General features: G+C 51.3%; 1 protein-coding gene across 2 annotated transcripts; it reads right to left on the bottom strand.

Moving 5' to 3' along the window:
- Positions 1–205: 205 nt before the first annotated feature.
- EMX2 (empty spiracles homeobox 2) lies at positions 206–6,569 on the bottom strand. 2 transcript variants are annotated; one of them, XM_061458637.1, is made up of 3 exons: positions 5,522–6,368; positions 3,320–3,504; positions 206–704 (listed from the first exon to the last, which is right to left on the bottom strand). In XM_061458637.1, exons 1-3 carry the CDS (start codon positions 5,910–5,912, stop codon positions 537–539), a joined length of 744 nt encoding a protein of 247 aa, XP_061314621.1. In that variant the 5' UTR covers positions 5,913–6,368; the 3' UTR covers positions 206–536. The 2 variants fall into 2 exon arrangements, with proteins under 2 accessions (XP_061314621.1, XP_061314622.1); XM_061458638.1 differs by lacking the exon at positions 3,320–3,504 and having other exon boundaries at positions 601–704; positions 5,522–6,569.
- Positions 6,570–25,964: the final 19,395 nt, after the last annotated feature.

Here is a 25,964-nt window from a genome sequence, read left to right on the forward strand (position 1 = left end):
TTATCCGCCCAGACGGCTTTACACATGCAATTCAAGTTTCTGAAACAGGTGTGGGTTTGGGCTGCTTAGGGAAATCTCTCTTTCAAAGACGGAAAAAACCTGTGAAGTGCAAAATGTCCTGTAAGGTGGTGATTTTTCTGGTTCGGTTCGGGGATCATTTTTTGTTTCGCGCTTTTTGTTTTGTTTTTGGTTGTTTTTTTTTTTCTTTGTAAGGTGGGGTTTTTTTTTTTGTCAATATCTTTTTTTTTTTACGTTTATACTTTCAAAAGTGGATTGCGAGAAACGGAATACCTGTCAATCGCCTCGTCCCGGTGGTGGATTGACAGGTCCCGCCGTGCCGAGCGGGGCCTCGGCCCGCACCTCCCGCCGCCTCACCCCGCTCGCTCCCGGCCGCCCGCCCCGGCGGGGACCGCGGTTTTGATGGAGATCTCCGTGTCCCTTCCCCGCACCGCCACGCCGAGGGGGGGGGAGTGTGAGCCGTTAACACTTGCTGTTGGTGGGGTGCTGGCTTTGAAAAGTCCCAAAAGTGCCAGTTTTTAATCGTCCGACGTGACGTCGATTTCCTCTGGACTGGCTTGTTTGGTGGCGATTCTCCACCGGTTAATGTGATGAGTCCCTTTTTTCTTCTGTTGTGAGTCTGAACCTTCCTCTTCCAACTTTTGCCGCTTGAACTTTGTCCGTCTGTTCTGAAACCATACTTTTACCTGCGGGAGGAAAGGCAGCGGGCGTTAGTCCGACGCCTTGACCGGACTCTGGAGCTGCCTGGATCACGCTGCCCTGGACGCGCCGAGGGGCTTCAGGCTCTGCGTGCTCTGTTAATACCATGCCCTACCTGCACCGTGCCCTGTCTGCACCATACTCTGCCTGCATCGCCCCCCAGCCTGGAGAGGGACGACCAGGGCCTGGGTGCCACTAAACCTCTCCGGGAGAGGCACAGACAAGACTGATGATGCCCACCCGGGACCTCCAGACTCCCCACGCTTGACGGAGCGGGCAGCCACACCGACGCCTGTGTGCGCGGCTCTGCTCTCCGCTACCGCACCGCGCAGTGAGTGCACCTTGCGCAGGCTACGCGGATCCTCCGCGCATGAGTAGCCCCGCGCAATGCCCGCGCGTGGCGCCAGGCACCCCACGAGGGGAAGACAAAGCGTGGCTGCGCGGCGGCAGGCTGTCACCGCGCCGTCGGGGCGGCTCTTGTTACCGGGCCTTCTGAGGCGTCCCGCGGCCTCCAGCACCGGCAAAGCGACCGGAGGCTGCGGCGGGAGAGGCCGGGCCGGCGGTGCGATACTCCCCACCGTCCCGGCAAAGCAGAACGACGGTCCTCGTCCCTTCTAACGGGGCAGCGGGATGGGGACGGGGAGGGGCGGGACGAGCTCTTTTCCTCTTGGAAAAGAGGATAAAATGTACGTAAAAGCCCCGAAAAGAAAACCGCCCGGTGCTCCCCGCAGCGTCTCCCCGGGACGCTCCGTCCAGGAGCGATCGTAGCGAGGAGAAACACGTTAAGTGCCGTCGTAAATAGCCCTCTAAAATGGTTCAGCGAGGAATAAATCTGACTTAACCATCCGGCAGCGGACTTCAGTGCTTTCATTACAGATAGTATTGATCTGGGAGCTATCTCCAGGGCTGGCCACACTCCTTGTAGCGACCAAAGGTAAACATAATTTTTTTTAAAGCAGTTTAAACTCTGGTTCTGTCTGAAAGTGCCTGATAAAGGCCTCAGCAAGGGGGGGAAAGGGAACTGGAGCATTTTAATAAGCTGGTTTAACCCGCTTCGCTGCCTCTTCAGAACAGAGACCTGCCTGGCCGGACACACATCTCTGCTGCATTTTCATATTCTCCAAAAGTCCCCCATTAAAAAGCTGAGCGGGGAACAAGGGGTGAGTTTAATTTGCTTTTAGTTTGCTAATTGAAGGGGAGGACGGTTCATTTCTGCACGCTGATCTCCCAAAAGGGAGCTCATTTGTAGGGGACTGGGGGTTTGACATCCGGACAAAAGACCCCAACCAGCTTCGGAATCAAGCAGCACAAAGACCACCTTAAATACAGCTTTCCAGTAGAAATAAGCCTGTGACCGGTCCCTTGTTCGGAGAACCTCATAAAAGTGGCGATCCCTTTTTATTGTTTTGTTAGGGAGACATTTTAAAACAAAAGCTCCAACCTCTTTATTGCTTCCCCCACGAAAAGGAGTTTAAGGAAAAAAAAATAGGAGAGAGAGGGGAAAAAAAAAAGGGAGGAAAAAAAAGTGTTACAACTTAATCCGCCGGAGGAACGCTGTGTTTACTGGGAACTTTGAACTACGCTGCGGCTCGGTATTTTGGCTCTCTTTTTTTGTTATTTGAAGTACAGTGCCACATACTGTAGCAGAGACAATCCCCATCTGGAGCCCTCTCTCCTGGAAGGGCACAAAACAAAAGCCCGGCACAACAACAACAACCAACCCACCCCCCCTCCGCCCCACGCCCCAAACCTCAGCCTTTCTTCCGGAGAGTAGAAAACCGCTTGAAAACCGACCGTGGGTCCCCGCCGTCGGGGGGAGTCCGCGCTCAGCCCCGCTCCCGAAGCTTCACTACTGGTGCGCGGCCTCGGAACCCATCGAGACCCTCGCCCCGGGACACCCGGAGCAGAAACATGGCTAATCGGCCCTGCAGATGGACGACCCAAATAGCCTCCGGTGTGGTTCTGGCCCGCAGCCAGCCAGCGGGGGGGGCGAGGAAAAAAATGGGGGGGGGGGGGTAGTCCTTATACTTAATAATGATATTTTTCATCTTTATGCCCTCCTGAACAGGCTCCTCATGTCCCCGCCGCTGGACGCGGGGATAGAAACGAGTCACAATCAACCAAGAAACTGCATTTCTGACGTAGGGTCCAAAGGGGGGGGGCTCAGTCCGCCTCTTGTTTTGGGGGCTTTTTCCCCCTAGCATTCCACTACTTATGGAGGGTCTCAGCATCCCGCAGGGTAAGGACCAGGACCGCCTTTCTCACGCAGATGGCAGGTTCCGCCGCTCCCGGTCCCGCTCCGGAGGGATCCCGAGTGGGGGCAGCGGCCGAGACCGGGGTATCTCCGTTTCCACCACTCCCCCGGCAGAGCCACCGGAGCTCCCGGTGCTGACGGCGGCTCTCGGAAACGGGAGATGATTTAACAACACCCAGGCAAAGGAGAACCCCTCACTGTGCTCCACCGGCCCTGGGCTGGAGGCCTAAACACTCCCAAAATTTGCCCGTAATTTTACCCCCATCTCCAGGCCGACCGGGTTCGTTTTCCCAAGAGGATCCCAGTACTTTCGCTTTCCCAACTGCCCACTCCCTGCTTCCCGCTTACCTGAGTTTCCGTGAGGCTGAGGCTGTGTGCCAGCTGTTTTCTCTCTGCTCCTACTACATAATGGTTCTTCTCAAAGGCATGTTCCAGTCTCAGTAATTGGGATGGGGAGAAAGCTGTACGGATCCGTTTGGGTTTCCTGGCCAGTGCGTTGTGCAATAGGAAGCTCTCCGGGCTTGTTTCATTCCCTGGGCAACAGGGTAAAACGGAGATTAGCGAAACACGTTCCCCAAACGCACTCGAGAAGAGTTTCGAGCACCGGATTTTTTGCCTCCCACCATTACTCGCAAGGGAAAACCGAGTATAGTTTATTTGTTATTATTTTCAGCGCCTTTTTGCTGTTACATTTCCCTTCGATAAATAAGTGAAGGCAATAAGCCGGGGAAGGAGAGGAGTGGAAGAAACTCAAATACTAAAACACAAACATGAGGGAAATAAGGTGTGGGGGGGGGGGGAAGAATCAAGGAAAAGAATTGGCCAGAGCCCGGCTGCGGTGTCTGCGGCTTCTCTCGGCAGCTGCCCGACTTCCCTGGCTTCACATCTTCCCCTGTTTGCTATTTACATCCTCCCGGCGGGGCACCGGTGCCCGGTGCAGCCCCGGCCGAGCTCCGAGCTCCCGCAACCCGCTCCCGGCCTCCTCCCTCTTCCCTTTCCCAAAGCTCCGGCCGTGGCCTCTCTCTTCCCCCCCCTCTCCCCTGCGTTGTGGCAGGGTGTGCTCCCCGGAGCGAGGACTCCCGCTGCCGCCGTGCCCGTGCCCGCTGCCCCGGAGGGAACCGGAGGGGAAATAAAGACACAAACTTGGGAAGGCCACGGAGCCGCCATCCCAACCGGCCTAATGCGGAACGGGCCCGAGGTGGGGGGGGGGGGGGGGGGGTGTCACCAGAGGGGTTTTGGTGGGTCTCTCCCTTCGGGTTGACCCTGTGCCGCTTTTCCGTGTCGGTCCCTCAGAGGTGGGAAAGGCAATGCGGGTCTCTCTCCGTAATTGCATTAGAAATCGTTGGAGGAGGAGGGTGTGATTGAAATCAGGCTGTGGCTCAACACCAGGACATTTCCGCCTTTCATCTACCGCTCTTTACCAATCGCCTGATGACTGCGACAAATAATTTGGTGAGCGAAACCTGTAATTTTATTCTGAGAGGGTAATAATCCTTTTTGTATCCCTGTCTGCCTAGCTTCGGAGACAGAGAGAGACTCCTTTTCCAACCCGAGTCCAACGGCTCGGCAGCAGAAGGCCGGGAAGGGATATCGCAGGTGGTTTGTTTTCGTGTGGAATTAATAAAAATTAAAATACCGGGAAAATAATAATAATAATTTTTTAAACAAGCAAATGCATCCCTCAGAAATTAGGTTGAATTTTTATTACTATGATTAATTTTTTATGTGTGTGTATAACGAAAGAGGAGCCGGACCCATTACGGGAGAAACCGGCTCACCCTGCGGAGAAGGCGCTGCCGGTTGCAAAGGGTTAAACAAGGGGGATTTTATTGATAGTGCGCCATTGGATTCGGTTCTTTTCCTCCTGCCGGTTGTTAATCGCTCGGAAGCCGGGAGCCCTCCCCTGCCCCTTCGGACGGCATCGCTCTCTGCCCCCAGCCCTGCTCTCCTCGCAGCCCCATCTCCCTGCGCTGCTCCAGCGTTGCCATTATTTTCCTCCCTCTTTCTCCTTTCTGCCGGCTTCGTTTCAGTTCTGCCCCGTCCCCGCTAACAAGGGCAGCGGCCGGATTCGGGGCGGCTGCGGCTCCCCACAGCCCCGGGCACCACCGTCTTCCCGGAGGAACCTAACGTCCCCTCTGTTCCCATCCCTGCAGGGAGGCTTTTGCAAGGGCTCCTCCGTAGCTGTTAACGCAGCGGAAGGCAAAACATCCACCTTTCCCGCCTGGTTTTAGTCGGGGCGAGAACGCCGCCGAAGTCCCGGCCGGCCTTGCCTTCCCTCCTGCCCCGCTCCAACCGGGAGAAGCAGCTCGGCAAAACCGAGCCAAAGCTTGTGTGTGTCCCCCCGCCCTACTCCACCCCCGGCTCTGACAGCTCCTCAAGTTTGGCGGGGAGGGGGGGATCAGGAACAAAAGCCCCTCGGCCCATCCGAGCCGAGTCTACGGCTCCGGGCACCGGCTGCCCCCCACCCCTGGTTCCCCCCGTCAGCCGCGCCTCGGGGACCGTCCGGAGGATGGAAGGGTGGCCGGGAGGGAGAAGAAAAGTTGCACGTACCTTGGAACCTGTGGCCCAGATACCGGTAGCGGTGTATTAGCCAGGGGTAGAAGGTAGAAGGGTCCCTTTGCTGCGAGGCGAAGAGCGGGTGCGTGGAGTGCGAAGCGGGCAGCGGATGGGCGGCCAGGGCGTGGGGAGGGGGCACGGGGTGGACCGGCACGGCCGGGTTGGGCGGGTGGGAGACGGCCTCTGCAAAGACCAAGTCCGGGTTGGAGTAAACCCCCCTGCCAGTGGAGTGGAAGCCGTTGAGAAAAGGGTTCATCGGGCTGGAATTGGCATAGCTGAGCGCCGCCGGCCGGATAGGATCCTCGGAGCGAGACGCGGGCAAGGGGCTGTCTTTGGCCACCAGCGACTCGATGGTGAAACACCGCTTGGGTGTGGGCTGAAACATGCTGCCGCGGCGAGAGTCCCCGGCCGAATCTCTGCCTGGCTCTCTCCGGTGCGCGGGAGACGATCCGGGGAAGTTTGCAGCAGGCAGTGACTTGAGGAGGGATAGATACACACATAAATAGACAGGGGCTGGAGGAAAAGGAGGCAGCGGCAGCCAGCGGTACCCAAAAGGGAGACACACACACACACGCACCACGCACACACACACAGGGAGGGAAAAAAAAAAGGGGGGGGGAAAAAAGTTGCTGGGAGAAGTTTCCCTCCTGCAAGGAAAAGGCGGTCGCCCCCCCCCCCCCCCCCCCCGCCTCCCTCCCTAAGTCCAAAGACAATCCATGGATGTGATCGGCCCCTTCACAAGTTGTGCAAACGATTTGTTAGTTCATGAGCCTAATTAGTGCTGGGATCACATAAACAGCTTCCTCTGAAGCCTGGTAAATGGCTTGATGATTGGTCGCTATTACTCGCCTTGAGGTTGAAGGGGGAGACTCTTTAAAGTGCGTCAGAGGGGAGGCGAGCGCCGGGCAGCGCCATCGGGAGGGATGGAGCCGCGGATCGGAGTGCAGCGGGAGCGCCCCCGGCAGCGCGGGGGGAGCGCGGTCCCGCTACCGCGCCTCGCTCAGCCTCCGCGCTCGGCGACCAAGGTACGGGGACGGGGTCGGGGGGAAAAGGGGGGGGTGAGCGGGGGCCTGTATCTCCTCTCGGGGGGGCTGGGATGGGGATTTGGGGCTCTCCGCCAGGGTGACACCCCTGTCCCTGCCACCTCTCGAGGGCTCTCAGCCCGGCGAGGTTACCTTGGTCAGCCCCGGAGAGTCCGGGAGAGGCAGATGCCCCGCTTGAAGAGGTTCTACCCCGGTGGGAGAACGGGTCGCCCTCCTAGTCCTCGGAACTTATTTACTCCCCCGTCCTGTCCTCCGCACTCCCCGCACCGCGCGGTGCGGAAAACAAAGCGGAGGGAGGTTGCATTATGCAAAGCTGGGACACGCAGAGCTCTTGCCGACGGGACAGGGGAGCAAGTCTCCGGTTCCAGCCTTGTCCGTATTTTCGCGTTTACCTTTGGGCCCGGGGATGATTTTAGGGCTGAGTTCTCCTCCTCCCATTGGCTGGGGCCGCAGAATAATTATGATCACATCCTAATACTCTTGGCTGGTGCTTACTGTTTATTGGTAGTTAAGGATCTATTATCTATTCATCAGCCTCCCATTTTTGCCAATTACATTCTTCTAAAGTGAAGTACCAGCAGGTATTTTGCACATTTACAATTAATGATAAAAAATCTGGCGTACTTTAAATCTATTACGACGCTGTGTAATTTATCTTAAAGATGCGGAATTGCTAATGTAAATTAATGTTTCTGTTGAACCAAAGGATAGGGGAAGTCTTAAAACCAATCTAGCGTTTCGTTCCTTCGTTCCCGGACATTGTTTTTCTATTTTCTTTCCACTTTATACACAAAGAATCCGTTACTCCGCTGCATTAAAGTATGATAAACAAATCGGTGTCTAAGCGGTCCTCGCTTCTGTGCAGTAAAGGGCGAGGTGAGCTCGCCTCCCCTCGCTCCGAAAAGCGCCTGTTTGCAGCTAACCCGGTGTTTTTAACGCAATATCAAATCGACGGGGTAAATATAAGTGGCAAAGCAGTGCTGGGCACGCAGGGATGCCGGGGTCTGCGCGCCTTGCTCTGTGGACGTGTTTTCCTTTGTGCCCCCGGCGCTGAGAGTACTTCGTGCAAGGGAGAAGTCGTCTCTCGGTGTGAAATGGAAATGTGTTCTCCAGGCGCTGGGCGGCTGTCCGGATGGACACCCATCCCCACACGTGCGTACGATTGCAGGGACAAAGTGAGAGGGATGTTTGGACGCCGTAACTCAAGTCTGCCGACACATTTTGCAGCGAGGTGCCCTTCTCCAGGTCTTACCCGTTTGGGAAAAGCTCCTCTCTCCGCAGACACACGGGCTTCGGCCCCCTGCGCTGGGCTTGCTGCGGAGGGGAGAGGTGGATTTCCTCGTGAACCGACAGTTTTTTGACCTAAAAAGCTCCCTCTCCCCTTTTCTGTGTAACAACTTCCCCCCCCCTCCAGCAGGCGGTAACGCTCTTCTCGCACAGATTTGGGGTTATTGCCCTGAGCCAGGATGAGAGAGCGCCCTAAATACAACCGGTATTTGATGTGCTGATTTCGACCGGGATCGTAGTTCCTGAGCACTGAAAGGGGGGGGGGGGAAACGAGAAGATAAAAAAAGGATAAACTTCTAGGAAGAGCCGTGCTCTGCATCTGCGTATTTACACTGCTCCGGGACTGCAGAATGAATATGAATTGGAAAAACTTCAACTCCTTCTTCCCCCAACCACCCCTCCCCGCCTTTTTTTTTTCTATCTCCAGACATCCTGACATAATCACAGGGTTCCTTTGAAAACTGCATCGAGTAATTTAGCAGTTGGGGAGGGAAAGAATTATATCCGTGTGAAGAAAAAACCCGTCACACACGGAAGAGCAGGGATAACCCTCCAAAACCAAAAAACCAAGCCAAAAACCCTCTCGATAAATTTCCATTGACCTCTCTTTCCTTCCCGGGAAATATCCTGTAGCCCTTCCCGAAGGGGGGTCCCGTTGCTCCCGGGCTCAGCGTTGGAGGCTGCGGCTGCAACAGGGAGCTCCCCCCTGCCCAAGCCGGGTTTCGCCGGGGAAAGCGAGCGAGCTCGGCCGCAGCAACCTGGAAGTCGCAGCACCGAGCCCTGCTTGCTCTCTGCGCTACGTGCATATATGTATCTATGTGTATATATATCCCTATATATAAATGTATGTGCGTGCGTGGACACAGACAGACAGAGAAACCGCAAGCAGAGCCTGGGGAGCACCAGCTCTCTCTGGGTTTTGTCAAGGAGAAAACAGGCCGGGGACAGAACAAAAACCAAGGGGGCTCGGGATGGGATTTCCCAGGATTTTCCGCTTCACTTTGAATTTCTCTATCTCGCTCCCACTCGTCGCCTTGGCCGTTTTCCTTGGGCAGTCCACTGGAGTCGGTGCCCGCTCTGCCGGGGCCGCTGCGCTCCAGCCCGGGCTGCCCAGGGAGCATCTCCCGAAGCTCCTCTCTTGAACTTTTCCAACCCAGCGTCTTGACAGGCTGCTCTCGCTGTCTTGGCGTCTACAAGGAGAAAAATCTGGCAGGGGCTCCCTTCCCAGCAATCCCCGATCTGCTCCAAGCGCACTTCGAGGCAGCTTCGCGCGGAGGGAGGGGTGCGCTACATTCGCAGTCAAATTACATGGCTGGCCTCAAAGGCACTAGCTCCGGATTTCCAAACTAATACTCATCTTTTAAAAGCCGAGCCAAGAAGAGAATGCGAGGAAGGTCTCAGATGCGGGAGACCTCGGGGTAAGATGGTGATTTACGGGTTGATCCAGGATGAACTTTCACGGGAGGGGGGATAGTGGTGAGGGAAGTTTCAGCCTCCCCTTAACTTTCTTTTCCAGGCGAGATCCGTCTCCCCCTTCTCTTTCCAGCCCTAGGGATCCGTGCCCACAGAAGGGAGGAGAGGTGGCCCAGTCAGCTCGTGTCTGGAGGGGGACTGCGTGAATTAGAGGAGAGGGTTAAATCCCTAATTTCATTCCTTTCTAGACGTCCTAAATCCCAGTCAGTATGTCTAGGCGTGCTGCGAGCCCTTCTCAACAGCGCAATGCTTGGCGGGAGGGACAGGAACCCGGGCAGCGAAGAGAGGAGCTGAGACGGGCCGAGCCAGGGGCTCCAGAGCCAGGCCGGGCTGCAGGCATCAGAGAGAGCCCACGATCCTGCCCCGTCGGGCACCCCGGGGCCTCCGCCGCAAGTGGATTTCATCCAAGGCATTGTCGGTGCCGGCCCTGGTTCCCCTAGCACGAGGAACTCCGTGTATAGGGCTTCGCTCTTCACGCAGCCAGGGCTCAAGAATGGGGCGCACACACCGGGTGTTTCCAGCAGCCCTGAAATCTTCACTCCCCCTATTTCGTCCCTGCTAAGCTGGGCCTGCGCTGGTGCTGCCATCGAGGGCCCATATCACCGGCGAGCCGGGGCTGCAGTGGCCGCGGGAAACGGGCCCGCTGTCCGGGTTTCCTCTCACCGGCCGCAGAAGCGACCCGGGACCGTCGTTTCGGTTTTATCTTTTCGATGCTAATTCAGAGCATCGTTGTCCCTCGCTTCCAACCCCCCTTCCCTCCCATCTGGCCGCGCACCCGCGGCCGGTTCCCTGCGTTCGGCGCTGCATAAACCCGGCCTGTCGCTCAAGAACCGCAGGCATCCCCGGCTTTGTTTTGCGCATCTATTTTCACTTATGCATGGTTTGATTTGCGGTTCCGAAATGACGTTACTAACGCGGGCCGTGGGGGGAAAAAGAGCAAATCCCTGCGTTTGCACACGAAGCCTTAATCCGCACCCATCCGTGACAGACTCCGGCTCGCTCTGAATGTCAACATGTGCGGAGCAAGCTGAACAAAACACCGGAGCTGCGTTGCGGGCTCGCACCTCACCGGGACGGCCCCGACGAGCATCCCCTGCCCGTCACTTGTCCCGTCCCGTTCCCCTCCCGCTGCGCGGGGCGCGGTGGCGCAACCGCGGGCGCGGGTCTCGGAGCGCATCCGCGGGGCTGCAGCGCCCCCTGCTGGCCATCGGGGAACCCCCGCCGGCCCCGCGGCCCTGCCGTCGGCAGTGGCTGCCGCCAGGGCCCGGCCGCAGCCCCGGGGTGCGCAGGCTGAGAGCTGAGATGACCCATCCTGGAGAAAGACACAAGGGAGCCTTAAGACCCCTTCATATAGATGTATACTTAGATATAGTTAACCCATTGGGGCTTCCGGGGGGGGGTTGGAAGGGCGCAGGGTGTGCTCGCATACACGTCCACTCACAGGCGTCTTAAACTCTCCCCAGTGCGCAACCCGTTGTCACACCGCTTATTGTAAACCCAGCGTTTTGAATGCCCCCCCTCTCTAACAGATCGCCTGCCCCGCTAAAATCTCTCACGGCGGTGAACTCGGCCCGGCTCCTGCGTTCATTTTCACCCCTCGTTCAAAATCGCCGGGTGCTACACGGCACGTATCGCGATTTATCGCCGTTGTTCATATGGACGAGAGGCGGTTTTGAGCTTGCTACCCCGCCCGCCCAGCGGGTTGACCTGACGGCTCCATCCCGACAGGAGCCGGCCCATGGCGGGCTGCCGTTGCCTCGGAAGAGCTCGGGGTGTCCCTGGTACCGCACGCCAGGAGCTGCTGCACGTTTCCAGCGGCCGGACGGTAACCTCGCAGATGAAGGGGCTTTGCCCGGCACTTTGATACCCCAGGAGCACTGGACGGGGGGTTCCTGACAGTTATCTCCTCTGTTAAAACCCGGGTATGCCACGGGGGCTCTCCCTGGGTGAAAACTCGCCAGACTCGATAAAAAACAAACCAAAGCAGAGGAGAGCTGCAGGCCGGGCAGGGACTGCAGGTGGCCACGCTCTGGGCATCCCACGGGAATCCTCCCATCGTCTCGTGTGGGAGCGAAATGGTGTCCGAGGCTCCACGGATTGGGGCCGAGGTTACGTGGGAAAAGCACGGGGGAAGCTCTCACACCGGGAGCTGGATTTTTCTTGGTGGAATACGATGCATCCCAGAACCGAATCTCACTATCCACTGCATAACCCCCCGTTTTCCACCTGGGCGGGACGATAACGGCCCTGAGTAGGGCGGGGATGGACGCCGGGGTTGCGCAGCTTCCGCCGCCCTGCGCTGTGCGGAGCAGCCTTATCTCATGGGCTCTGGTCTCCCCAGCCATCCCCAATTAGTGTTCCCCATCAGTGCCGCTCCCGAGCAGCGAAGCCGGGAGCTTCTTCTGCAGCCGGCAAGAAGGCGCGGAGCTGCCGCCCTGCCCTAGGAGGGTCCCGCAATGGAGCCCCCCACAGGTCCCACCAGCTCCCCGCTGGTCCAACTGGAGCCCCCAGCCCGAGGTGGCAAAGGGAAGGCTCATGCCCGTGGAAGGAGCTGTAGTTACAAACTTCCCTAAACTTTCGCCAGGACTGAGCGCAGCGTTGTCGGTGCCGGGAAGGGAAAAGGCAAACTAAAACATTTCTTCAAAGGCTTTGTTTCTAAGGAAAACTAGAAAATTGCACTATTATTTACCCCTAGTTCCGTTTTTTTTTTTTGTTACTACCGCAGTACTTTTAGTTTCTAGTTCCGACATTCAGTTTTGATAACTATTCCTGTTTAATGTGCTCCTGGAGCGCCCGATCCTGCAAGTCCGCCAAAGCACGTTCGCTTTCCATTTCACGAAGCGTTTTGCTGGGCAACAGGGAGGGTCGTCGCTGTTTTCTATAGGATGGAGGAGTTTTCATGCAACAGCCGGTGCCCTGAGCTCAGCTCCCTTTCTGGTCTCCCGGAGCGGGAAAACACTGCCCGGATCCCGGGAGTCGGGGCCGGTGCCTCCTCATAGGGCAGCTGAGGACCCAGACACTTGGGTCCAGGGTTGAGGAGAAAAGTTACCTCTGCTCTGGGTACCCCTGCTCAGTGTTCGGGTCGTTTCGGAGGGCTCTTTTTTTGGCGTTCAGTGTCTCGCACCGTTTGGGGAAATTTGAGCTTGCAAAGAGCAGAGGGGTTTCTTTTTGGGGGTGGGTTCACTCTTCAACCCCCCTCCTCAAGCCCCTCCAGCCACCCGAGACATCAGTCTCGCAATGACCCGCATGATGCAGAAGGAGTTTGTAGTAAAAGAGAAGGAACAACTCTCAAATAATTCTCCAAGCTTCTAACGATTCAACATTAGCACATTAAAGTGTCATTTAGGACTCTAATTAATACGTATTTCATTTTAAATCATGCTTTTTTTTTTTTTCTCGAGGTCTTGAAGTACATAATTGCTTGCAGTGGCATCTTGGAATAGGAGCATAAGCATCCCGCTCTGACACGCATAACCTCTCTGAATTCCTTCCCTTGCTGATGTGTGTTCCCAAATATTCAAGCTCGCAGGGATGTGCGCGCTGGGGAAGTCATACAGAGTGTTATAAAACAGTCCTTCTAAAGCAAAATCAGCGGTTTCCGTGGATGTTTCGGGTCCCCGAGGTCCGGGGTGTCTTTTTCTACATGCATAATATATGTAAAACATATACGTGGGGGCATTTCCTTCAACTGTGTGTGCGTGAGTCCTTCTGGTTACGTTGTGTTGCATGCTCCCTGGAGTAGTTCCGAACTAAAGACGCTTTTATTGTCTAAATTTCTATTACTATTACTATTATTATTGTTGTTGTTTTTATTTTATTTCCCGGAAGGGAAAAAGAAATAAGGAAAAATCTTGTTTCGGAGTTTTAGAAAACTTTCCGCCGGTGTAGCCTATAAACGGGGGGATCCTTGGCTCTTCCCGTCGCAGGCAAGGTCAGCTAGCTGCGGGGACCTACCGCAGAAGCGCGGCGCCCGCTTCCGCGCACCCTGCTCCGCGGGCACGCACAGGGCTGCTAGGGGACACAGAGCCAGACCGCTCTGTCGGCACCCAGACACGCTGATCCAGTGTCAGGGCCGTGCTGAAGCTGCCGGTGCCAGCGACCGGGGCAGCGGCTGGGCTTTGCCCTGGAGCTGGTGCGCTCATCAGGCACGGCGGCCCCGGAGCCATCTTCTTCCTGCTCCCCCGTTCAGGAGTAGCAGCCGGACATCGAAAGTGACCCCTTCTCCCGGCTCCTGCTAGGTCTGGGCTGTTTGATGCTGCAATCCAGCGAAAATCTGAACCGGAGGGATAATTTTCTCCATATGGGCAAACGAGCGCGCACACGGCGGTTCTCTCCAGAAATCGCCTGCGTCCGACTGTTTTTTTACTTCCCACAGACAGTTACAGGGCGAATTAAAGTAAATAAACAAATGTGATATGGTAAAGAAAGTGGGTTTCTTGATCGCAGGTCGGAAGAGCCAGCGGAGCTCCGGGATCCAGGCAAAGGGAGAGCTCCCCACAGCCGAAGGCAAAGGGATGGTGGAGACAGAGCAGGAGCCTGGACCTCCTCGGAGGAAGGCGTGCGTGAGGCTGCGAGGGGTCTGCTCCGCACGCAGTGCAGAGGCACAGCCTCCACGCTGAAAATCTGCTCTGCAGCTTCCCCGCGCCCCAGAGCAGCGCAGTCAAGCCCCGGGCAGCGCTGCCCGCAGCAAACCGCATGGGCAGCGCAGGGAGCGGGCAGCAGGGGCTCGGCTGCAGGCAGGGAGAGGAAGTGATGGGGAGCAGGGCTGCCCCGTCTCCGCTTGTGGGAGTTTAGCAGGGGAGGGCTTGTGTCTCCCTTTTCGCTGTTATTTCGGGAGAAGGGAGACTGGAAGGAAGAGGAAAAGCTTGAGAAGGGTTTGAGGAAGGTGTGACATGCGGAGGAGAGCTGGAGTGGTTGCGCGGGCAGAGGAGCGGGGCGCTACCTCCGGGGTAGAGGGACCCTATCAGGCGATATAACGTAATTTTACTTGTAATGTTAAGTAGTGAAACTAACAGATTTATTTGTAGCTCGCTCCTTCCAGCCCGGCGAACAAATCCACTCATCAACACGCGGGGATGTGTACGGAGATGGCACCTCGCCTCGTCCCTCCTGTGTCAAGATCGCACCGAACCGCCTCACCAAGCGACCTTCCGAAATTAGGGCTGCTCCGACAAACGAGAGAATCTGATGTGTTGATCTGTTGGTTTATCTGTTTGCTCGTAAGAGTTGTACCGTTTCCCTGCTTGCAGTTTAACTGCGCGCTGCTGCAGAGAAACCCGCTCCCGGCGATCGCCGCAGAGGGTTAAGGGAATATTACAGGTGTTACTGCGGTGTTTGGGAATGTATTCTCCTTCCTTCTCCCCACTCCTTCTTCCCGGAGTGATTTCCTAGCCTACCCAGATAGCTGGGAAAGGGTCCCACATACCCCGGAGCTGTAAATTGAGCGCTGAAATACTTGATCTCACTGATCTTTAGAGAATTCAATCTGGCCTCATTTTATAGGAGGAAGCTAACTCAATCTCGGAGGTTTTACGAAGAAAGGCTGTTATTTCCTAGAGGATAGGCGTTTAACTTGTTAAATATTAGTTTTTAATTACCTATTGTTCTTTTCAAAAAATAATATTTATACTCAGGTCCGTGCAGGTATTCGATAGAATTTTCAAGCCATCAGCTAACCCTTCTTTACACGACCGATGGAAAACAGCCCATTGTACGAGCGCCCGGTTATGTTTCTTTAGCAGAAGGCGATTGAAGCGTTCGCCGTCGTTTCCCGTGCCCCTCACCGAGGCCGCCGGGCAGCGGGTTGGGTAAAGCCACAGACGGAAAAAACTAAAGAACAAGAGTTAGGAGTAACGAATAAACCCTTCCGTACTACACGTATTCCGAACCCCACGGAGGTTTCGAGGTCCCGAGGTGTCCCCAATAGCCACTCTCCCGGGGCTAACCCGCGGTGAGACCCGGTGCTGCAGGTCCTCCAGCCCCTGCAGGGCTTCGCAGGACACGGGCTCAGGGCTTAGCCCGGCTGCGGGGCTGGGGGTGCGGGCCGCAGCCCAGATTTACTGCACATGCGGAGGGGGGCCCCCTTCGGGCCCTGCTCCATCCTGTCCCCCCCAGCACCCTCAGCTCTGTCCTTATATAGAAACGAGGCCGCCGCTTTCTTTCCGTGTCAACCCCGTTTATAAAAACCTTCAAGTGGAGGCTTTGCCCCCCTCAACAATCTCCCTCTATTTAAGGAGGCCATTTTGCAATGGCCATTGCCCCCCAAGCCACCAGACCCCCCCGATGCCTCTCCCGCACCCCAGGAGCACTGCCTGCACCCCTCCCACCTCAGCGCCCCCAAGCATCCCCCTGAAGCCAAGGGGATGGCTGGGGTCCCTTGCATCAGTGGGTTCACACTCCCCTTTACTGACAGATACAGGGACCTCTGGCTGGACAGGCAAACAAGCTTTAAACCCAGTGATACAGGCACTTTGCACTGAAGCTGCCCGGTTTGGAAGTAAAGTTTGAAGGGGGTGAGAGGCTTATTTTGGTGTGTAAATATTTCTGCTCTCTATAAACTGGCAAAGTGGACTAAAATGAGCACATGAGGTTCAGCATCTGTTTAGCTAGATGCATCTCGCAGAGGAATATTGGCTTTTCACCTCCAGGTCCTAAATCAGAAATAAAAAGAGGTTAGTGTCCTCTATTCTGTTTGCAATCGCCTATCCCAGGATTAAAGAGATCCCCATTTTACTGGCTGCCTTTCCTTTAACTGTTTGGAGACCAGAGATGGAAACTATTTGCCGAGAATAAAAGAATAGCTGCATGGGATCATTTGCAATTCAGTGTGAAAATATTTTACCAAACCCATTTCTATCCCAGTGCAGTTGAAAAAATAGCACATAGCCGTCAACAGCCCATTCTGCTCTGCTGGACAGCACGGAAAGTTTTAGGCAACTAAATTCCTAATGGGAGACAGCAGCAAACAGCACAATCACGTCTTTGACTAAACTATGTGGCAGCTTTAATTGCGACAAATGTTAGTAATGGCTAAAATATTATAGCCTTAGTAACTGGGAGGCTTCCCACGAATGGTAAATGGTATAGCCTATATGGACGGAAACCAAGACAAGCATTAGCATCAAGTGGAGTGGCACACTTGGAAGTGCGGAGGAATGAGAGCTTGGAAGGAAGTCAGGATAAAAGAAGAGCCGTCCAGCATAGTGCACAGGGTGTGTGCTTGAGAGAATAACATCCAGAAATAACTGCTTTTCAAATTGATGCTGACGAAGAAATGAGCATCATTTATGTTTAAATACCTCCTCATTGTCCCTGCTACCATGGGCGGAACACTGCATATAAAAGTAAGCTTCGGAAAGCCTGAGTGGAGCTGGACATCCTCGAATCACCCTTACTCCTTGTGGAGGGCTCTGCTCCTAAGGCTGGGAGCAAATTCCACAGCCCTGAGAACCCTGGCCTGCTCCTGCCTCTGCTTATCCCAGGTCTGCGGGGATGCCGCAGTGGGACAGTGCCCACTTGTGGCTGACCTTGCTTGAAGCAGAAGATGCAAAAAGTCCCTGCAAGGGGGGGCAACCAGAAAGCTCTTGCAAAATACAGTGCTTGACTTGTCCAGAGATGATTCTTGGTTGCTTTGCGCACTCCAGAATGGACAGGGAGGGAGGAAGAAGGGAATTACAGGCATATCCACTCTGCCTTAGCGCTGCACGTGAACTGCCAGGACCTTGGAGGAACCCCAGCAATGAATCGAATCATTGCACTATTCACTGGAGTCACGTACAGTTTGATGGAACTCTATACTCCGGCATATAAAAGTCTTCCTTCCCAGAGGAGCATCTGGTTATGGATTATTCATGTGCCTTGCAGTAACATTTAGTGGACCCTGTCAAGGATAAGGTCTCAATTGTTCCAGGCTCCTCTTAAGTGCACAGATGACAATCCCTGTCACAGGGGTTGAAGTAACATGGCAAAGTAAGTGTCTGTGCCTTGAACAAAGCAAGAAGAGTATGTGTCCAATCTACAGTAAGCAATAAGGTGAGAAATGGTGAAGCTGAGGACAAAAGGACACTCCTAACTCCAGTGTACTGACTATGAACTGTTTTCTGCTCTGGCTAAAGTCTGTGATAAAGTTTCTTGATACTCAGAGTGAAAGATTAAATCTTATTGTATGATGATTTAATCCTAGAATGGTTTGGATTGGAAAGGACCTTAAAGCTCATCCAATTCCAACCCCCTGCCACAGGCAGGGACACCTTCCACTAGAGCAGCTTGGTCCAAGCCCCTGTGTCCAACCTGGCCCCGAACCTGGTCCCAAGGATGGGGCAGCCACAGCTTCTCTGGGCATCCTGTGCCAGCACCTCAGCACCCTCACAGGGAAGAACTTCTTCCTATTATCTAATCTAAATCTATTCTCTTTCAGGTATCCTTTGGGTAGGTGATTGCATTTAGCTCTAAAATAGTATTTCTCATTTTTTTCTAGAGTCTTAAACAAATGCATCATCACGAGATGCTATACATTACTTGTATGGAGACAGAAACCTCCAGAATGCCAAAGAGCAAATCATGGCACACGCCATAGGAGCAGGCTATGCGGTCACAGTGAAGGTGTCCCGCGTACACAATTTAGGAATTACATTGCAACACTTTCTCTCTGAGCTCCTGCATCATTATAAACAACGCTTCATTTGTGCTTCCCATAGAAAACCTCCTTTCATGCTTAGAACAATTAAACAGTTAGCACGTCATCAAAAAATAGCCATGTGAGCTCAGAGGAGGGAGCTTACTACCAAATTCCCTTTCTGACAATGACACTATATAACCCGTGTCTGCAGTGAAAAGGAAGGAAGAAAGCTGAGACTTCAACCACATCAGACTGGAGACTGCTTCATCACCTTCGGCTCCAAGCACGTTTCTTGCTGTCAGACATGTTCTGCAGTAGATGCAGACTGTCATTGTTTCTGGGCAAACTATTCCCTTAAGGCTGTCTGTCAGGGGACTTTCCTGAGCCATAAACATGTTCTGCAATTGAGATCAGAAACATTAGCAACTACCAAACAACACGCAGGCAGCCAAAATAGAATAAAATAACCCGTCAGGCCTCTACTATGCAAATACTTTTCAGTTAGGTAAAGCCGAGATACATTACCTTCAAAAAGTTCATTAAAAGGATCCCTGGAGCTGTGTTTTTTACCCACAGCAGTCAGCTTTCAGGTCACTCACCACACAACTTGCCAGAGATCATTGGGCGCCAGCTGTATTATTTGGCATAACTCTTTGCATTACTGTTGTGCCAGGCAAGCAGCCTCTGCGGCAAGAGACAGCAACCCAGAACAAAGGGATGGTCCCTGCCCCAGAGCACTTCCAGTCTAAGCTTCCTTTTACACCTAAGATGCAAAAAAGAGAAGGAAAAAAAATGTTAATAAGAAAAGAAAACAGCAGGTGGAGACAGGGAATGGAGAAGAAAGGATGAGACAGGACTGGTTAGGGTGATACTGGGCAGTCTCAGCACAACAGCTGCTGTCTGGCATCAAATTCTTCACATAAGAGATGGCTGGATGGGGCCTATGGGGAAGGTGCCAGCACATTTTACCACATGAGCCATACGTTCTGTGTCACAACTGCCAAAAGCGCTTTGGGGTTGTAAGGATGGTTTGTGGTTGTGGCTTGGCAAAACGTCTAAGGAGGCAAGAGTGTGTGTCTTCAACTGTACTGATATGCCAAGAATAAACTAAAAAAACACATTAGCAAGGCTCTCAAGCCCAGTCTCTGCGACACTATCATGAAAATGTTTATTTATAACAAGAGAGTAAACTTGTGAATCACAGAACCTAACTGGCAGCCTCGAGTGATTTGGAAGAAGCAGTTTGAGAGTCTTCCCCCCTCTCCCTCCCCAGTCTATTCAAGCTGCAATCACAGCCGAAGTCACTGCATTGATTAGCAGCCCATACAGCGCTCAGCAAGCCCGGCTTTTTTAGAGGGACGCTGGGAGCAGCGTTTGGGAGCTCCTAGTTCCTGCAAGGAACTGCCAGACGTTCACAGGAGGTTGTCACACAGTTGGGAGAGGAGCTGAACTGCCCCAGCTTTGTATTTTGCTTGCATGTATCTGGCACAAAACACACCTCAGTCTGGAAACCTTGACCAGTATTAGGTTACACTTCTAGTCAAAAATCATTCCTGTCAGTTTGAAAACCACATCCTTCAAAACACAGTGTACTTTAACATTCTTTCTCTCCCCCCCCTGCCCCATGGCCTCTAATTTAGTAGGGTTTTAAGAGCATCATGTGCTTGAATGCTGAGCTGCTCCCAGGCATCTAAAAAAAGTAATTGGAGTATTTAGGCTTTAAATGGATTCTCTCCTCAGCCTAAATGGTATCACACATCAGAGATGTCAGTATGAGTGGTTGAAGAGAGATTAGAAATCCTCCTAAACAGCCTGGTAATTAAATTGTCTATACATCCACATATTTGGGAGAAGAAGCTTTGACTGCCCTAGGCCCCACCTCTTCTGTGCTCCCACCACGTCAGAGCATGTGGTATAAAGAAAACATCCTGCCTGAAAACATTGTCCCACCATGAGCTGTTCTTTTGGGATTTATCAGGACCTTTCCTGAAGGAACATTGCTTTCTCAATGGAGACTCCCAAGTCCAGACCCAGGCAGTTATTCTTTGCCTGACTTTAGCCAGCAGTTGATGGAATTAGACACTAAAAAGCTCAGGATTTATGCCTCCATATTTTTATTCCTCACATACAATATATAGTACCTACCAATCATTGCAAATAGGAATATGGTAAGTAACGGCTAAATTCTGCCCCAGGTTCAGACCTGCCCCTTGAGCGTCCCCCTGCCACTGGATATGTTATCACTGGCATGAGATTACAGGCAGCATCAGACTGCTCAGGATCACAGGGACATCCTGCACATGCACTCTCTGGAAAGCCTAACTTCTCAGTATTTACATAGCAAAGACATTATAAATAAAATTGGCCTTTACCTTTCTGTTGACCTAATTCTAGACCCACATGTTAATCTTAAAACAGTGCAAACCTAAAGCAGACTTCATTGGTTATGAGTGGCCCAAGTGATCACCCTACAATGTTCTTAGCCATCAGCTTCATTTTCTTTCTTTACTTTGCTTACAAAGGCGCTGCTGCACGGATGTTCTCACTTTCTGTTAGAGCACCTAAATTTGGAGAGCTGTGTGCAGGCTTGTTCCTGGTACGGAAACAGAGACAGGCCTTTTTCCTACTCCTTTCCTTCCAAAGTATATAAAAAATATGAAATGCCAAGAAATCAGAAGGCAATGCAGAAGTTTTCCTATTTTATCATTGTAGTCAGTAACATGGAAATGGCAACAGCAGCTCTTTTGCTAACTGCACCCTTCCTATTACAGCAATTGCTACAGTAAGTCAGAAATACACCATCTCAAATGCATGCATCTGGCTATGCTAATAGATAATAAGATTTTAAAGTCACCGGCACTGAATCTAATCATATCAGCTAACCCTTAGCAAACATTTTGTCTCGAAACCCTGACAGGATTCCTCTGCTTTGTCCTTATGCCTGTGTGGTCCCCCTTCCCAGCATGCCAGAATGAAATGCTAATCCTAAACAATGACATCTCCTGGGCGGATTTTACATTCTGCCAGATCAGTTTCTTTATGCTTGGGAAGGAGTTTGGTGACTCACAGGAGCCCAGTAACCGAAAGTAACTACGCAATACATCCAGTGACTCCAGCAGGCTCCCCAAGGGCACTTGCTCCACACCCTCTGCCACGAGTCATGAAGCAGCCATGTCCTGCTGACCAGATTTTGGATGTTTCATCAGAAATACTGAGCCTCACAGCTTGCATATCTCAGCCACCTGGGCTTGGGACACACACATCGTCGAGGGAGAAAATCCCTGCACCTTAAAAAATCCATTAGTGTTCTTTATACATTCCCCTCCCTTGTCCTGCGCAAATAGCAGCAAAGTAGCCGTGCCCAAGGACTCCAAGAGCCAGGTGGTGGGGCATGATGAACCATCTCTTTTTCAAGTGTCTGCAGCCTCTACATTTGCTGTTTCATTTGGGCTTTCTGAAAATGCTCTTCAATGAAGTGAATGACTTTCAGTTGTAAATCTGAGATGGAAAAATGCAATATTAGGCATATCCGGCTTTCCACCTTTCAAGTAGTATCCATATGCACATTCCTTCCTCTTGCCAATCTCTGTTTGCTCATGATTCTATTGGATTTTAAGCAAAGGACTTTGCATATGGCAGCAGCACTCCACTGGTCACAGTTCAAGGCAGCTGCAGGTTTCTAAATGAAATACAATGTGGAAGTCCTTAAAACAAACAAAAGACACTTGGACTTGTAAGCAGAGAAGTGTTTGAGATTCACTAAATATACACAACAGCTCATTCTTTGTGCTTCTGAAGCTCGCTGGAGGAAGCAGGGCTTGTCATTTAATAGAGCAATTATAATGATTCATTATTATGATTATTAATTATAATCATATAATCACAGTAATGATTAATAATTATAGTCATTACTGTTTATATTAGAAGAGATCCTAGAGGCCTCAGTCAGAATAGTGGGCCCTATTGTGCTTCATATGGTAAGGACAGATAATTAAGGGCACCCTAATGACACGGGCACTGTGGTCAAGGACCCAGATCCTCTAGATCTGAACACTGTCTTTGCTTAATGCAATAAGTAGAATGGGGTAGATGGGGTGTAAATGGAGATGTGCAGTCCTCTCAGGAATGGGGTGTCAGAGGCACACAGTACCTCTGGGAATGGCTATGGGTCAATGGCAGGGGAAATGCAAAGTGACAGCTACAGCTTAGAGAAGGGACCTGAAACTGCAATGGTGGCAAAATACTGTGTGCTTCCAAGCATCTCCTGGTGCTCCACTTTGTGACAGTCCTGGCTTGGATGAGATGGGGTGCTGTGACAAGCACTGCCTAACTCCAGCGGTTCCCAACTCACCAGGTTATTTTCACCCAAGTCAGATCATGTAGATGTACTTCTCTAGGTATCCTCCTGACATGACTTGTGAGGGATTTACTCCCTTCTTCTCTCTCTTCCCCAGCATCTACATGATTTAAACTTGGGACTCTGGGATGTAAAAAACCACCCATGCTTACGGAAACGTTCATTACACCATATCATACCATAACTTCTAACAAGCAGGAGACAACAGTCTGTATCGTCTGCCTAGCACCGCCTGCAGCAATAGCTGATCCCACGACGCTCCACAGCACACTTTGTTCCCTCCTGGAGTTTGCTCTCTGCAGCAGTTTAACACAGCGCATGCTAGTGCAATATCCTAATATTGCATGCTCAGAAGCCTCCTGAAGCTAAAGTACTACCAAAATTACCGAGCCTAGCTGTAAATGTAAAGATAAGTGTGTGTAAGCCTTTGCAAAACAAAGCCCTTGGCCTTTTGTTCTGTGTCTATGTAAGCTGCTGCTTTCTTGCCACCTCCTTGTATGTGTTTGGCTTGGAAGATGCAAAAGGTAGGGAGCTTGGCATCCAGTGCTGTGTTTTCTCTGTTCTTTTCCTGTAGGCTCCTAAACTCAAACTTCTCTGTTTTTCTAGTCTAGTCCCAAGTTGCTTGGATGACCAGTAAAAGCTATCAGGATTATTCTATTTAGAAACCACAGGACAGATTCAACTACTGAGTTGTGAGTTGGTCTAACTTACGAACTTTAAAGGTGCCTGTACTAGGTCCAGTGGTAGAAACTAGGAACAAAGTCCTTTTGTAAAATGGACGAACATACATTACTGCAAAAACGGGCGAACATAAAAAATAGTGGTGCTTTATACATATGCTCCCCAATTCCCCCAAACAGGGGAAAGCACAGGTGATAAAAAGTGACAATCTTGTTGCTACCAAATACTGAAAAATTCATCTTTTATTGCATAGGCAGATCTGCTACAAACTTTGTTAGGAACCTTAATGCAAGGTTATTGGGCATGTGCTCCATGACACAATGCAGAAGAAGCAACCCTGGACATGTGTTGGTTCTTTCAGTAACGCAAGAAAAGGGACTAGCTGATGCTCATGTACAGATATCCTTGCTTCTGCAAGACAGTGGTGCTGTTTAATTGCAAGATGTAATGTGATTCTTCAGGGGATTTTTGTCCTGCTAAAAAGCCTTACATCCCTAGGTATTCTCAGTAAAAACTTCCACGGAAAGCAAAATACAAGGCTGGAAAACAAAGTTTGGAAATGACAAAGTTTATGCTTTGTTACGATCCAGTCCTTGATTACGCGATCACATATGCGTGTTGAATAGGGCGTGAGGCGGAGCTGGATACTCCAAGTGAGTGAGTTATGGTGGAGCCTTGTCTGATTCACTACAAAGGTTGGATGGTATGCACTCCATGAGACATGTGGCTGCACGGCAAACAATGAGCATAAAAATAAAAACTGAACAGCTGCCTCATTTGCTAAGCATGTCCATCTTGTACATGGAGCAAGCCTGGGTTCCTGCGGGGGGAGAGAAGTCTGACTGTATTAGCTATATATATACACACTGCTTGCGGATACATCAATATCGGATGCTTTATAAGGCTGGGGTATGTCCTGGACTCCAGACAGATATAAGAATAAAAGACATCTTGGAGAATATTTCAATTTTGGCAACATGTGTTGGCTCAAAGGAATTGTAAAGGAAGTAAATTAAATACTACTAAGAACGTATATATTTATAGCACTTTTCATACAAGGATCCCAAAACACCTCGCAGAAAATTAAGCTTCCCAAATTTGCTGTGATCTAACGAACTATCGTTGTTTTTTTTTCCTAATGTGCAAAGTGAATCAGGAAAAGACGAGGTAATTTAACCAGACCATCAAGAGGAAGAACGTCTGAATATTAGGCTCACATTTTAACTCTTAGACCAACTGTCTTCTATGAAAACATCCAGAGAAGCTATTGATTTTTGTGCTTCCTTGCCCTTCTCCAACAATCCAGCACAGTGCTCAGGCATATGGTTAACTTACGGCCATTGATTGTTGGCCTGCGTTTCTGAAAAATCTTTTGGTATGAAGTACGTAGAGTTTTGAGCAAAAAAAGTACGTTTATAAGGAGCATTGGTCATTTTACCAACTGTGCCTAGAATTTCCTGGACGTTATGAACGTTCAGCTGAATCCCCAGTGTCAGATTGCATTAAGAGACTGTCCTCAAAAAGGAACATTCCAAATTTCCATGGTCTTTGCCAGTTTCCAATGATTTGACGTTTATTTGAGCTATTGTGCAAAGTTTTCTGTTGAGTCAGATCATTCAGGACTAGCTGCTGGGACCACAGAGTGTCAGCAGAGCATAATTCATCCGCGGCTAATGGCAGCACAGTTTATCAGATAGGTAGCGCTTCTTCATGCCGAGCTATGCCACTGGGAAACTGGGTGGGTGTTTTTCCTGTTATAATAGGAATTAAGCATTCCATTGCTCCTTTGATTGTTGTGCCTCTTTTGGAAGAGAAAACTCTGTAGCATTTTTCTGGAGTGAGAAAAAGGACGGAGAAGCAACGTACTGGTTTTATAGAATGCTCCTAGCACCCTGTTTTCTGGATCATCAGTGCTGCCTTGAGTCATTGTTGGCTTTTTGGCTGATATAGCTTTATCTTTTTGCTTCCTACACTTACACACACCTGCTTGATCTTTGCCTTTTCAGTCTATTCCTAGGGGAATTCCCTCAGACTGCACAGTGTTCATGCCAAGCTCTTTTCCTTCATAATAGAAGAAATACCTACCAAGATTATGCATCACTTTTGTTGTATGAATTACAGTTGAATAAAACATCCCCGGCTGCACGGTGAGACGAGGTCTTTGAGCTCACATATGCTTTATGTGAAAACAGCTCGCCCATAAAGGTAAAGCAAGAACACTTTTTTGGGGGGGAACCGCTCTCAAAAGTAACTACACATGGAGCTCTAATTAGCTTTTACATCTGTAGATGGGACATCTTGGCTTCAGGATAGAGCTTGCGTTGACTTAATTGCTTAGATCTTAAGCTATGCAAGGCAAAGACCCTCTGTGCTTGTGTAGTACCTAGCAGCGCTGGAACCAGACTGAAGTTACTCAGCAAGACCTCAATGCAAATAATGAATGAAGCTACATAAGAGGACATTGAGTGACTCATTCTAAACCACAAGATGTTTGGACTGCAAATAAAGAAAGATTTGTGGGATATAATCTGCTGTTGAGTTTTAACACAATTCCTGTTAACTCTGAGCTCGACACGGCCAGAACAATAGCAGGCCATAGATTTTGTTTCTGTCCCTGACATTTACTAAGCACTGCAAGACTAAAACATTTTGAAGGTTATATCCAATGTCCTGCAGAACGAATGACAAATGTCAACTATTACACTCTTGCAAGATCTGAGCAGGAATAAGACAACTCTATAGACCAAGGCAAGTTTATTATTACAAATACCTTATTAAATCTAAATGGTAATGGCATTCCAATTAGCTCATTGTTAGGAATCTTTCATGTTTGACTTTCATTTAGACTGATTACGGGAATAATGCAGACCCTGTATAAGTAATTGGCACAAAATAAAAGCGTTTGAGCTGCAAAAACCCTCCTAGAGGCTGCGCTCTTTAAGGGGGAAAAAAAATAAATAAAAGCTTCCTATCTTTCCC

This window comes from Pezoporus flaviventris, unplaced genomic scaffold (assembly GCF_033815535.1).
Source record: "Pezoporus flaviventris isolate CSIRO_AGI_PZ_B2104156 unplaced genomic scaffold, CSIRO_AGI_Pfla_v1 ptg000029l, whole genome shotgun sequence".
Lineage (NCBI taxonomy): Eukaryota > Metazoa > Chordata > Aves > Psittaciformes > Psittacidae > Pezoporus > Pezoporus flaviventris.

Coding starts and splice junctions, on each gene's coding strand:
- EMX2 (XM_061458637.1), bottom strand. CDS start 5,912: ATGTTTCAGCCCACACCCAAGCGGTGTTTCACCATCGAGTCGCTGGTG. Junction 3,505..5,521: donor TCTGGGCCACAGGTTCCAAG/GTACGTGCAACT, acceptor CCTGTTGCCCAG/GGAATGAAACAAGCCCGGAG. Junction 705..3,319: donor TCAGCCTCACGGAAACTCAG/GTAAGCGGGAAG, acceptor TTCCTCCCGCAG/GTAAAAGTATGGTTTCAGAA.